The sequence below is a fragment of the Sphaerodactylus townsendi genome, linkage group LG02, assembly GCF_021028975.2.
Source record: "Sphaerodactylus townsendi isolate TG3544 linkage group LG02, MPM_Stown_v2.3, whole genome shotgun sequence".
NCBI lineage: Eukaryota > Metazoa > Chordata > Lepidosauria > Squamata > Sphaerodactylidae > Sphaerodactylus > Sphaerodactylus townsendi.
In genome coordinates this window covers 19305531-19319828 of record NC_059426.1, presented here as the reverse complement: position 1 = coordinate 19319828, position 14298 = coordinate 19305531, and the positions used below count along the sequence as shown (strand labels likewise).

Sequence of the window (14298 nt, the reverse complement as noted above, 5' to 3'; positions counted from 1 at the left end):
TGTGGCACCTTAAAAGACCAGCACCGTTGTTACCGCAGGAACTCTTTGTCTGCGTGTCCATGTTGAATTTCAGGTTTTTCCCTCTTGCAGCTTTCTGCAACGGTGATGTTCCGAAAGGTATTAAATCCGAGCCTGGCGCTGCGTTCTCATTATAGGCTTTTCATAACGAGGGTGAAGCCCTGAGTTCAAAAGCGGAGGCTTTTCAAAATAGCAGGACAAATTACTAGGCTTTAGAACCACTGTTTAGAAATCTGGTAACTTCTTTTGAATAGAGGTTAGCTGCTCATCTGCGACAACCCATGATATAATTTGCGGCTCTCAAACCGAACACTGGGGAACACGTGAAGCTTCCTGCTGAATCCGACCATCAATTGTTTGCTCAGACTGGCAGTAACTGTCTAGGGCAGTGATGGCGAACCTATGGCACGGGTGCCAGAGGTGGCACTCAGAGCCCTCTCTGTGGGCACGCACAAACAGAGTTCATCATGGGGGGGGGGGAATTGCCCCCCCCCCACATCTAGGGTGGCCTGGGCCACTGGGCTCGATTATTAGCATTAAACCTAAGACCTAGTTTTGGGGAAGCAGTATAGGTAACCCTGTTAAGCGCTGTTAAACCCCATTGATTTTCATGCAAAGAACTAAAGCGCGATCCTTTCCCTGGGAGTAAGCTCGATTGCTGGCAATGTGGCTTGCTTCTGAGTAAACCCTCCTACAGTCGTGATTCACCCGTTCGAAGAGTTGCACGGTTGCTTCAAAGCAAAGCCACCGACTACCACCAAGCTTACTCTTGAGTAACGCATGCCTCGGAGCCAACCATTTTTTCTAAACGGAAACCTCAGTATTCCGGTTAAATAGCTGTGTTGGCACTTTGCAATAAATAAGTGGGTTTTGGGTTGCCGTTTGGGCACTCGGTCTCAAGTTCGTGGTCTAGGGTCTCTCTCAGGTAGAGGTCTTTCACATCACTTACTGCCAGGTTTTTGACTGGAGATTCCAGGAGTTAAACCTGGGATCTTCTGATCCCACATAGTTGCTCTACAACTGAACTGTGGCCTGACCTCCAAATTAAAATGCTGTAGGGTGTAGCGTGTGTCCTTGCGGAACTGGTTTCCTGCTGTCTCCTCCAACCCCAGTCCTTAACCTATCACAAAGAAGTCAACTCTATGGAAAGCAGTGGGCTCCCTGCCAAGAAATGTATTTAGGACCAGTCTGTTTGCATGTAATTTCATGGAGCTTCTGTTAAGGAGGCAAGACCAGGCACTCTGCAGTAGAATAGATCTCCAGACAGCTGCGTCCACAGCACATGAAAGATTAATCTCCTTTGCTGCTTTCTCTTTGCCAAAGTATTGATGGCATCTTGTTCTACTTACAATTGAAAGGATGAAACTGAGCGAGCTGGAGAGAGAGTCTCTTCGCCTTACTGCAGGAGAAAATTTCTCAGCGGCCAGAGAAATTTGAGCTCTCATCTTCTAATTACAGCGTTTAACACATAAAAAAAGGAGATGTATGAACTTCTGCATAAGAAGAAAAAAGTAACTTGGACAATGGGATATTTAATTCTGGTTTTGAAATGTGTCAAAATATGCCTGGATTCCTGTTAAAAAATGAGTTTTTGCAACATTTGGTGTTCTTTCTTTTCTTTCCTGGTAGGCAACTGCTGTCACCCTGTAATTAATCTCATAGATTTATGATAAAATCCTAAACAGTGTTTCACCCTTCTAAACCCAATGGGTTTAATTGATTTAGAGGGACACAACTCTGCTGAGGTTTGCAGTTTCTGTTTCTCAGTAGACTTCCATGCCTTTCTAATTAGCCTGTCTGACTAGTGTCTACTGAGGGAACGATTCGAGAAAATAATAATGTGGAAACTGGACATGGGGATAAATCTAGCTATCCATTTCACTGTGAGTGAGACCACCAAACCACCACCAAAGAGGGTATGTTTGGGATCATGGGACCTTCATGGACAGAAGCCACATGAAATGGGAACTGTAATAAGAACAGGAATTGGCTGGGATTGGACAAAAAAGTTAGCTAGATCCAACCCATGGGCCCTAATGCAGGGGAGCACAAGTTACGCAGGTCAGAGTCGAACTTTGGTTGGAACTAATTTATGCTGCATTGTGTGAGACATGACATCATCAGGGCCTGCAACACAAATCTCAGGACTTGGAGTACTAGGGGTTTGACATCATTGATATATTATTTTCCTTATCACAGTGCAGGAAAATAGTAATTAGGTTGAATACGTTATAGTCAGAAGCAGGTTCAGAAAGAAATAAAGCGGTCTCCAAGTCTAAGGTTGCCAACTCTGGGTTGGGAAATTCCTGGAAACTTGAAGAAGAGGAAGAGGAAGAGGAAGGAGGAGGAGGAAGAGGAGTAGTTTGGATTTATACCCCACCTTTCTCTCCTGTAAGGAGATTCAAGATGGCTTACAAGCTCTTTTCCCTTCCTCTCCCCACAACAGACACCTTGTGAGGTAGGTGGGGCTGAGAGAGTTCCGAAGAACTGTGACTAGCTCAAGGTCACTCAGCAGGAATGTAGGAGTGGGGAAACACATCTGGTTCACCAGATAAGCCTCTGCCACTCAGGTGGAGGAGTGGGGAATCAAACCTGGTTCTCCAGATTAGAATCCACCTGCTCTTAACCACTACACCATGCTGACTGCTGGGCCTGGACTTTGAGGAGGGAGCTGAGCGACGTTGTGATGTCATGGAGTCCAGCCTCTGCAATAAAGTCCACCCTATGAAGCTGCGGTTTTCTCCAGCGGAATGCATCTCTGAAGCTGCAATTCCTGGAGAACTTCAGCCCCCATCTGGGAGATTGGAAACCCTACCTGACCTTTATACAAGAAGTCAGCAGCTGCACTCTCTTGCCAGAGGATCGGTTTCTCAACACTAGAGAAACTACAGTTTCCAGGATTGTAACTGCATCCCCTACTATGCCCGAAAGAAGAACAAAGAATTCACACTTGGAGTCCTTGGAAGCAATTCCTTCTTCTGTGGCCACAAAGTTTCAAGCTGTTGCTGCTGCACAAATTGATCTGCCTAACCCCCTTTTCCTCATGGAGAGGACAAGGGACTTCTGAAGGCCATCTTGATGTTGGAGAGTGGAGCAAATGTGCAAGTTAGCTGAGGAAAGTGACTGGAGGTGTGGATAATACAGAGGTGAAGAATCATTTCCTGCCTGTAATGGTGTCATCCTCTCCCCCGCCCTTCTCTTTTTCTGGGACTATTGAGGCACGCCCTTCATCTATCCTTCCTCCCATCCAATGCCATTTATAGTGGGAAGCAGAACACGTCTACATCAGCCACCTTCCAGCACTCTTCAAATAAAGTTGAACTTTCCACAGTACTTTCCAGACTCTCATTAGTATTGAAGCCTGACTTTGGAATTAGACTGCTGGTCTTGATAACCACCCTGCTCACCCGTGTCTCTCAGCAGGGTGCTTTCCCCGCATGAGATTGATTGATTGATTGATTAATTGATTGATTGATTGTTTAGTTTTTTATACCGCCCTATCCCCGAAGGGCTCTGGGCGGTGTACAACAGAAATTACGTCATAATCCAGCTAAACAACAAAATCAAAGCTAAACAAGCATATTTCAATACCAATATACTATTAAATCCCTTTAAAAACAGCGATTAATACAAAAATAAAGTCAAGTCAAAGATACCTAGGGGCATAGTGAGGAGGGTAAGGGGGCTCTTGCCCTGGACACCAGTGTCTGGGAATGCCCTGGCTGCTGCCCCCCCCCCAATCCCTTTTGGTGCCCTTAAAAATCCTACTTTGGTTCAAGTCAAGTGTGATAAGTCATGCCCAGCAAGAAACTTGGGGCGGGGACAAGGCCAGGGAGGGGGCGCTCCTTGACTGTCCTTGTCTCCACCCCCAGTGTCTTGCCATCCTCAGTGTGCTCAGATGGAAGGAAATTTAGCTGCATTTTAAAGACATGGTGCCTTTAGAATGCACCTATTTTCTTCTATTCAAGCGTACCAGTCAATTCCAGCAAGACACTGGAGGGAGAAACAAGGCCAGTTAAGGAGTGCGCCCTCTCTGGCCTTGTCCGTGCCTCCAGTGCAGTGATTCCCAACCAGGGTTCCGTGGTACCCTGGGGTACCATGAGCACGTCTCAGGGGTACCCTGACAATGCTACCGCCTGCCCCGCCCCACCGGAATCAAATGGATTTTGAAGGGGCGGGGGGAGGGGACGTTTGGAAACCTCATAGACTTCCTTTAAACAACATTTGTTTGATTTGCCTAAATTCAGTGTGGATTGGGGTGGTAGATTTAAAGGGAGCTCTCCCTTTAAATCCCTCCAAATCCATGCCAAATTTAGGCAAACAAACAACGTGGCTGTCAGTGCTGCTTTCCCTCCTCTCCCCCTGCTTGCTACTCCCCCCACCTACAGGCCAAAAAAGGAAAAAACCCTAAAAAAAATGCCAAAAAAATCAAATGAACCTCAAGGGTACCCTGAGATATGAAGAGTGAGGTCAAGGGTACCGCAACGTCGAAAAGGTTGGGAAACACTGCTCCAGTGTCTTGCCAAGTTGGCCTCAATGTGCTCAGCTTGAATGAAAATAATATGATTTCTAAAGGCGCCAAAAGGTTGGGGGGGGGGAGTTCAACTGGGGCGCACCTGTGGGGGACACACACATTTTTAATGCTACGTCCCTGCTATCACTTATCTTTTACTTCCCTCTGGGGTCAGGTCTAAACATTTCTTCTACCCATTCCTTTAACTTTCAAAAAAATTATTTCCTCACACGTAAAACAAACAAAACATGCAAACATAAAAAAACACACCCACCATGCATCATATATTGACTTCCAGCTATCTCATCTTTGATTAAAAGTTACCTCTAGGTTCATGAATATATAGTTAAGACATTAATTCAACAGTTATTTCTTAAGTGTATTCTAGTGATTACAATCTACTGTTTCCTTTAGATTTCAAACGCTGCCGCTACTTCTCTATTTGAATAAGTTTTCAAAAGATAGTCCATAAAAGGCTCCCAGTTTTCTAAAAAATTGTTCAAACTGCTGTCTCTTAAGAGTATTGTCAACCTTGTCATTTCTGAATATTCTGTAACTGTCCATATCGGTCCTCTTTTGTTGATATCTTATAATCTCTCCATTTTCAGCCATTCTTTTAACAGAGTAGGTTCTTATTAGTTGTTTTATGGTCTACTCCTAGCCCAAGGGCTGTTTTATTAATATTGTTTTAGACTGTTTTGGTTGTTTTTATTCACTCTTAACACTCTGGCTTTTTAAAATTGACTTCTTTTACTAATGTTTATGACATGGTTTATTTTATTGGTTGCCTGCATTGTATTTATTTTAGATATAAGCTGCCTTGAGCAGCATACAAATGTCCTAAATAAATACTTTTAAAAGATTATTGTGTAAAATACATGTTTTTGTGCAGCTGGCTTCTGAAACAAGCCTGTTCGGGTTAAATCTAGCCACTGAAGGATATTGCATTATTTCCCTCCTATTCATTTCTCTATGCCAGTGGTGGCGAACCTTTGGCACTCCAGATGTTATGGACTACAATTCCCATCAACCCCTTCCAGCATGGCCAATTGGCCATGGAATTGTATGGAATTGTAGTCCATAACATCTGGAGTGCCAAAGGTTCGCCACCACGGCTCTATGCTGCTTGGAGTAAAAAAATATAGGACATGATCCTGGTGGACCGCTTTTAAACCTTTTTGGTTCCATGGGAGAGCTCGGTACCTGCTCTGCCATTGAAACTGACGGGGCTTCTCAGTTTTCAACCTGTCGTGGTAAAACTTCTTCCTGGTAAAACTCACTCTACGACGTCTTGCAGTGTCTGTGGATCATCTGTTTGGTATTTAGCAGGCGAGCCCTTAATGATCTCATAATTGCCATGTGCCAATTATAGCAAATTCTTCCCCGGAGAAGTCATATTTAAATAAGTCTTAATATCTTTTTTTAGATGTGGTTTAATTATAGGATTAAGAAAGAAGAAGTGTGTTGACGGGAGTACTCTCTGGCAGTCAACGGTTGACTTCCTTCATGTTGTTAAGTGCAGTATGGCTGTTGCCGAATAAAAGATGTCGGAGATTATTGCTCTTTGCCTTTTTTCAAAACAAAGTCCCTGTGTGTATTTTTAGGGTGGACGATGTGCCCCCTGGGATCTCTCTGCTTCCTGATAACATTCTTCAGGTCTTGAGACTCCAGCTGCTCCATTGTGTCCAGAAACTGTCAGAAGGATTGGAAGAACCCCAGCAAGCTGTATCACTTCTTCTTGTCAAGTTCTTCATTATCCTTTGCCGGTACTGTTTTTAAAGTTAATTGAGGTTTTGGGAGATGTCAAGGGGGGGTGGTCACCAATATTTCCTTTCCATGGTTGTAATGCCCCTTCCAACTCCCACCTCCCTTCCTTATATTACCTCATCTCACTCAATGTTCTCACTCCCAAGCGTCTCCGCCCCTTTTCTCATTGGTCCATCTTTTGTTCCCATCCCATGGACAACATTATCTCCTTCATGGGTAGGTGTTGGGCAGCAGCGATTCTGGAATATCAGGCAAAACCAGGGGTCTTCAAACTATGGCCTTCCAGATGTTCAGAAACTACAATTCCCATCAGCCCTGCTACTTGGCCATGCTGGCAGAGGCTGATGGGAATTGTAGTTCCTGAACATCTGGAGGGCCATAGTTTGAAGACCTCTGGGCAAAACTCAGAGGTGTGGCCACAGAATCACTGGGTGTGGGGGGGGGAGAAGACATGGTGCAGTTCCCCATCCTCTTCAGTGAGCCTGCCATGAGGGGTTTGCAGTGAGGAGAGTCTCCCAAACAGGGCCAGCTTGGTGGTTTGGCCTCCTTTGCAGTGTGGGGCACGGGGCAACTGAACTGTTCCACATCTAAGACCATCTTGGTGAGAAAGAATTGGGTCTGGAGAAACAGGCAGCTTTCCTAAGTGGTTCTACTCAAAAGTAAATCCTATTTTAGTCAATGGGGCTCATTCCCAGGGAAGAGTTTCTAGGATTGCAACTGCAGATCTGGATTCATGCACAGTCATGTCTTCGCACCCTTCAGATCAGGGGTGTGGAACTCATTTGTTACGTGGGCCGAATATAACATAAATGTGAATTGGTCGGGCCAGGGCTGGAGGCAGGACAGTGGCTTCCTCTACTGATCCAGAATGTTACCAGGGGTTGCCTGGACTGGTGAGCCTGCAGCGGGGGTGGGGGGACTTCCTTGACAGGGCTTATCAGGCCAATGATACAGCTGAGGCATCTGCACTCTTGGTTTGGGCTTATTAGGCTAGATCAGGAGTGAGGCAGGGTGTAGGGTGGGTTGCCTCAACTGGCTCGTGGGCCTGATAAACCCACTCAAGGGACTGGATCCAGAGGTGGGATCCAGCAGGTTCTCACAGGTTCCCCAGAGTAGGTTACTAATTATTTGTGTGTGCCGAGAGGGGGTTACTAATTGGTGATTTTGCCATGTGATTTTTGCCTTAGTTACGCCCCTCCTCTCAGCAGTAGCACGCAGAACTTGAAGCAGTCTAGCAGGAGGTGCACCGGCGTGCGTGGCAGCCTGCGCCTGCGTGCATTTGTTTCCCGCCCAAGGACTGGCACAGTGGCTGCGTCCTTGCCACAGCCCCGCCCAGCAACGCCCTGCCCCCGGAATGCCCGGCCACGCCCCCGCCGTGCCCCACCCAGCCCCATTGGCGCTACGCCACAGTTTGAATCCCACCACCATGGAAACCTGTTACTAAATTTTTTGGATCCCACCACTGACTGGATCCAGCCCCCGGCCTCATGTCTGATACCCTTCTTTAGATAATGCCCTCTCAATGCACTTTAGCTATTATTTGCAACTGGATTTTCTGGTTACACAAAGGAAAACCCGGTTGCAAATGATTGCTAATGGGCATAATGTCCAGTACTTCTATTGAATACTAAGTGGCATTTACTAAGCTCAGACAATCCAATGTGTGTGAAAGCAGCCTTAGGGATAGATAACAGTATGGTGAGAATAAGCAGGAGGCTGGAGACATGAGATTCTAATCCAGTTTCTGTTTCCTGTGAATGGTTGATTCTAGCCACCCTCACTAAATTTGTTACTAGTCTACATTTAGCAACCTTACAGTTTGAGTGTTCAAATTTCCAGTTGAAAGGCAAACAGACTCCTCAAGTGAGATCACTGTTCCCTTATAATGTTTTCTGAAGTTTGATATTCCTTCCTACCAGTATTCCTGTTGAATTGTATTTACTATTTACAGTGGAACCTCGGTAATCGTCGCCTTTGGTTTTTGTCCGTTTCAGTTTTCGCCGGTCGCCTCCGGCCTTTTTTTGCCTCAGTTTTCACCAGGCGCCTCCATTTTCGGCTACGCCATTTGCGTAAATGTACGCTTTTTGCGTAAATTTGCTACTCCGTTTGCGTAGTGCATGCACAAACAGCACAGCTTGGGTTTTTGCCGAGTGTCGCTGGACAGATTACCGGCGAAAACCGAGGTTCCACTGTACTAAATTGTATCTACTAAGCTCAAACAATCTTACCATGACTTACTTCCCTCCCTCCATGACTTTGTTTCTGTTGCAGAAACTTGGCTAACGTGGAAGAGATAGGGACCTGTTCCTACATTAATCATGTGATTACGATGACCACTCTCTATATTCAGCAGGTGAGTGAAAGAGAAATTCTCTTTCCTTGCTTTCCTGTCAGACGTTATTTCTCCATAGGGAATTAACTCTGGCTTTTTTCGGCTAGGGTCCAGTTTGTTTGACTGGCTTCAAGGGGTCTGATTGAAGAGAGTGAGATGGAAGCCAAGCTAGCAAGATAATGTTTAGAGAGAATTCTTCACGACAGCTTTTTTTTAATAGGCGTTCCGTAATGTTAAATGAATATCTGATGATTTGTTAATGGGCATATGGTATGATATATTGTTTTTAAATTTTAATTGTTAGATGCCTAGAGCAAGCCTTTGGTGAGGAGGCATAAAAATCTCCTAAATAGATAGATAAATAAAAAGGTTAACCGTCTCAGTTTAATGTATGCCCTGTTGACCTGATCAGGTTCAAGGTTCCGGAACTTAACTTTAAAGGCATCGACTGCCAAAAAAGAGACTCCTTTGTGGAAGCCATAAACGTGGACTGTGAGCTAACCCCATTCATCCTCAATCTGGATGTGTGGAACTTCAAATGGGCAATATGCAACTACACAGGAATTAAGTAATATTAGCTGTTGTTCGTAGGAATAAAGAATTGTCTCTCAAGTTCTTGTTTGGTTCTCTGTGTTGTCCTTGATGCTGCACTTTACTCTTTTCTACATTAAAATGGCCCGTATTGTTTTCTTAATTGCTTTTCATTTTGGCCAGTGGGCATAGTGCAATAGTTGTTGTCTATATACTTCATATTGCCCACAGTGTGGTGCTTTCGCTTACCTTTAAAGCCCTAAACTGTCTGGGGCCAATGTACTTACGGGACCATCTCTCCCAATACGTCCCCCAAAGAGTGTTGCACTCTGCAAATGAAAGCCTAGTTGTGATACCAGGCCTGAAAGACGTCTGACTAACCTCGACTAGGGCTAGGACTTTATCGGCCCTGGCTCCAACCTGTTGGAATGCTGTGTGTAGTGAGACCAGGGCCCTGCGGCACTTGATGCAGTTCCTCAGGGCCTGTAAGATAGAACTGTTCCACAGCTATGGGCTTCCTTCAGTCTGGCCTCCCCCTCCCTCTCTCTGATATTATATTTTTAGTGACCAATTTACAAAGTTAAGAAGTTTTAAAGTTTTAAATGTTCCGTATCGTTTAAAGGTAAGAACATAAGAACTAGCCTGCTGGATCAGACCAGAGTCCATCTAGTCCAGCTCTCTGCTACTTGCAGTGACCCACCAGGTGCCTTTGGGAGCTCACAGGCAGGATGTGAAAGCAATGGCCTGCTGCTGCTGCTGCTCCCGAGCACCTGGTCTTCTAAGGCATTTGCAATCTCAGATCAAGGAGGATCAAGATTGGTAGCCATAGATCGACTTATCCTCCATAAATCTGTCCAAGCCCTTTTTAAAGCTATCCCGGTTAGTGGCCATCACCACCTCCTGTGGCAGCATATTCCAAACACCAATCACACCTTGTGTGAAGAAGTGTTTCCTTTTATTAGTCCTAATTCTTCCCCCCAGCATTTTCAATGAATGCCCCCTGGTTCTAGTGTTGTGAGAAAGAGAGAAAAAATTATATTTATTATATTAGTTTGTATTTGGAAATGTTGCAAGCCGTTCTGACCTTGTTGGGGGAAGGTCGGCATACAAGACCAATAAATAAGTAAAATTTAAAAAATAAGTTTGGACAACGTTTCTGAAAATAAAATTCAGAACAGAATAAAGCCCCGGTGCACTCAGTTGGAGCATTCGCTGGGGAGCCTGACCTGGTCTTTGATGTGAAACACAAAGAGAGAGTTCTAGTGGAGCCCAGAGATACCACTTAACCAGAGTTTAAGATCAAGAGCAGGGCTTTGGGCACCTCTTGCTTGCCAGTTCTTCCATCTTTCCTCCACCTAGTTTCAACCTTGTGTGACTCTCATCTCCCGGTTTTAAGTGAAATTGGATAAAGTTCTGTCATGTACATGATCACACCTTGAGCAGATCTGTCAAAGTGAGCATAGGCACACATACCAGTTTGATTTTAATGAGTGCTTCACGTAAAGTTGCAGCCCTGTAGGCTGCCTTGAGAACTCTGCACATGCGAGAAGAAGAAATGAGTGGCAGCAAACATTTTGTGTGGTTCCGTGACCTTTCGTGATCCTTAAACTGTGCCTGCATTTGGACCTCTGGGTGCTGAACTATACATTATGCTTGACATTATGAACTGCCAGTGAGGTAACCATACTGCAGCTGCAGGCCCCCACTGACATCACCTGTGTAAAAGTGTAACAGGGGACTGATTTGGATCAGAACCATGGAGGGAGAAGGAGTTTCTACCTCCCCCCATATTGTTTTGGAGAGCTAAAAGGAGCTCAGGATTCCGAGGGGGGATGATTGCTCTGTACCCCCAACAATGTTGCTTCCCCCATTCCTCGGGCTCCTGAAAATGGTGCTGAGGGAAGGCAAGGCCCCCTGATCCAAATCAGAACCTGCTTTGCTTAAACAGGAGTTGACCCCAAAGACATGCAGCTACAATATGGCCGAAAGTCTCCGTGGTGAACTTGTGTAAAGCTCGATGTGTCGTTTGACTCTGAACCCAGGCCTATTGGTAGTTCAGAGCTTAACTGGTTTGGGGAGGTGCCTTTTTAGGAGGGGTGTTCGTGCTTGCATAACTTGTGTTTCCAGAAGCATATTCTTCTACCACATGTCTTTGCCTCTTAGTTGAAAAGCAAAACAAAAGAGAAAGAACTGGCCGATCAGACGCCCGTTGAAGAGTTTGTGAGACACGCTCTGACTTTTTGTGAAAGTCTCTACGATCCGTATCGAAATTGGAGGCAGCGAATTGCAGGGTAAGTGTGACTCTAGTAACAGCATTTAATTCTTCTGATAATCTCTTTAGAAAACAGATCACTTGGCTTTGTGGGAAAATGGTCTCGCTCAACTTTGAAAACCCCACGGGAAGCTGGAAAGAAAATGTGTCTCTACTTCTCTGCTCTGTGTCGCACAAGTCATCCCTGACTTTCAGCTTGCTCTGGGTGGGAGGCTGCTGCAATGACCTTCCTTGTTTCTGCGCTGTTTGCTGTAGTAACATAAGAAGCTCCAGGTTATGTGCAGTCACTAAATGAGAAAATGAAGAAGTATGTTTCCTCCTATAGCTGGAGCAAGCAGAAAATGGAAGGCCGGGTATAACAGAGGTTCTCTGTTGCGAGAAAAAGAAAACATTCTAGACCAAAAGGGTCTAACTCTGGCGCTTCAGATGTTCATGGACTACAATTCCCATCAGCCCCTGCTGGCACGGCCAATTGGCCATGCCAACAGAGGCTGATGGGAATTGTAGTCCATGTACACCTGAAGCGCCAGAGTTGGACAGCCCTGGTCTGAACACAATTTATTTTTGTCCATCTTTCTGTTTTTGAGAATGTATGCATTGGCTTGAATACAGTACAGAGTTCCTGTGGACCCCTTCCTCTGTGGAAATTGTAATGTCAGGAGATCTCCAGGCACAGCCTGGAGGTTGGCACTCTTAAGGAGCACAGATTCCTTGCTACCTCCATCTTGCTGTAGAGTGAAATATCGTCCAGTTGCTGTTGTCTCCCCCAGAAGCACCACGTGAAGGTGCATTTCAGACTATAGTGGAAGGAAAGAGGAAAGAGGTGACAAATATACTTCTGCTGGCAGAAATCTTTCCACTTACGGAAGCGCATTCCTAGATTCAAGCCATTCGCTTTTGTCCTACCAGTCTACTCAGCAAAACATGGAGCCTTCAGGCTTTACCTCTTGTGGAAAAGCCATTTGAACTTGGAGAGAAGCCCCTTGGGATGGAGAAAGCTTTGCTTGAGCAGAGTGGTAGGTAGGTTACAATTCACATTGACAAAGCAAATTGACAAAGTATCCGATGATGTCAACGGTGTCTCCTGAAAGTGTGTGTGTGTAAAGTTATCAAGCCACAGCCAATTAATCGTGGGGGCCTGTAAGGTTTTGATACAGGAGTCAGAGTAGAAGTGGTTTGTCATTGTCTGCCTCCACACAAAGACCCAGAATTTCCGTGGTGGTCTCCCATCCACATGCTAAAAAGGGTTGATTCTGCTTAGTTTTTGAGATCTGGCAAAATTGGGCTAGCATGGGCTAGCCAAGTCAGGGCCAGGAAAGCTTAAATCCTAGTAAATGGTTTGGTTTTTAAGGCAGTACTGGACTCAAATTTTGTGCAGGTATTATACATAGATGTCTGCACCACATTCGCACATTTATAATGTAGCAATAAAAGTGCTTTTTGTCCTCAGCTGCTTGAACTCCAGGTGGATTTAACTTCCTTGTTTGCTTCCTATGGATTTTTCAACGTGTGAAAAGGAGCCCTGAATTAATTATAGGACAGGCCACTCCTGAGACACTGAGATGTTGATAAAAGGTGTACTGGTACAGTCGCATATTTGTAAAACTGAATACTCTAAGTCCATGGTGGCGAACCAATGGCACTGATTGAGCATCAGCCCCAATTGGCCATGCTGGCAGGGGCTGATGGGAATTATCATCCATGAACATCTGGAGTGCCATAGGTTCGCCACCACTGCTCTAAGCTGTTTAGAAGTGCAAGGTATCAAAATAAAGGCACTCAAAACTGTACCTTGATGGCATTTAACATATTGTAAGATCGTCGATAGAATAAATATGCAAGACACTAAACTGTAATTGAGTAAATGCAGTGTAGCCAATCATTTGTGGGTTTTGTAGAAAGGTGTTCTTGCCTCTGACTGCAGTCTCTTGAACCCTGTGTTGAAACTTGTTCCTGGGGGTCAGCAGACCCTCAGGAGCAGCCTGGGGGGCAAACTGGAAGGTCTGCAGTGAAAGGGGAAAGTTGGCAGAAATTGCATCCCTTCCGAAGACTTGCCATTTTCAGAACTACAAGGTTGGGTACATGCCATTGCATATATTTTTAGAATAAATAAATTTGTGTTCTACATGCACCAGTTGTTCTGTAATCCACCCCCCCCCCTTTTTTTTACAATTGCAGGCGAATTCTGAGCACTGTTGAAAAAAGCAGACAAAAATATAAACCTGCTTCCCTCACTGTGGAGTTTGTCCCTTTCTTTTACCGTGAGTATTGCTGCCTTGAGGGCCTGAGTATTACTGGTGCTTAGCTAGGAATGAAAGTATTTCCAGAAAGTTTGGTTTGGATCCTAACCTTTGTTTTTGCTTGTATGGTGCCATCCTTCACTGCAGAGCTTGTCCTTCCTGTGTTAGGGATTTTTGTTCATTCAAGACCAATTTCTTTCAAGGAGCCCAAAAAGTGCCAGGCTGTAGAGAAACGTGGTCTGTGGCCCAATAACTTGTCCACAGCAGGCAAAGAGTAGTTTGAGTAGAAAGAAGGCTTAGTATCCAAATGTGTGTTCCTTGTGACATGCTCCCTGTCTCAAAATGATAGAAATTAGTTTATAAAGAAACTAGCGGGCCCGGCCACGCGTTGCTGTGGCTCAGTCTGATGAAGTGGAAAAGAAAGAAAAGGGGAAGCGAACGGTTCGAACATGTGTCATTGCACAATGCTTGAAAGGGAGGGGAGGGGCAAGGGGCCCCTCGCTCCCCTCCCTCCCTTCCTTTCCCTTGCATGGCACCCCGCCCTGTCCCTCCCTAACGTTCTCCTTCCTCTGCTAGGGTGGGTGGGCCATGTCCAGGTGGCGGGCCCTGTCCCTTTCACTCCCTT

General features: G+C 45.4%; 1 protein-coding gene across 4 annotated transcripts in view; it reads left to right on the top strand.

Moving 5' to 3' along the window:
- NBEAL1 (neurobeachin like 1) overlaps nt 1-14298 on the top strand; it is a 155157-nt gene that overhangs the window by 42457 nt on the left and 98402 nt on the right. For all 4 annotated transcript variants that reach the window (XM_048484982.1, XM_048484984.1, XM_048484983.1 and 1 more), the window contains exons 4-7: nt 6136-6297; nt 8570-8651; nt 11325-11452; nt 13612-13694. In XM_048484982.1, the coding sequence (XP_048340939.1) occupies nt 6136-6297; nt 8570-8651; nt 11325-11452; nt 13612-13694 (455 nt within the window). The remainder of the gene's footprint in view (nt 1-6135; nt 6298-8569; nt 8652-11324; nt 11453-13611; nt 13695-14298) is intronic.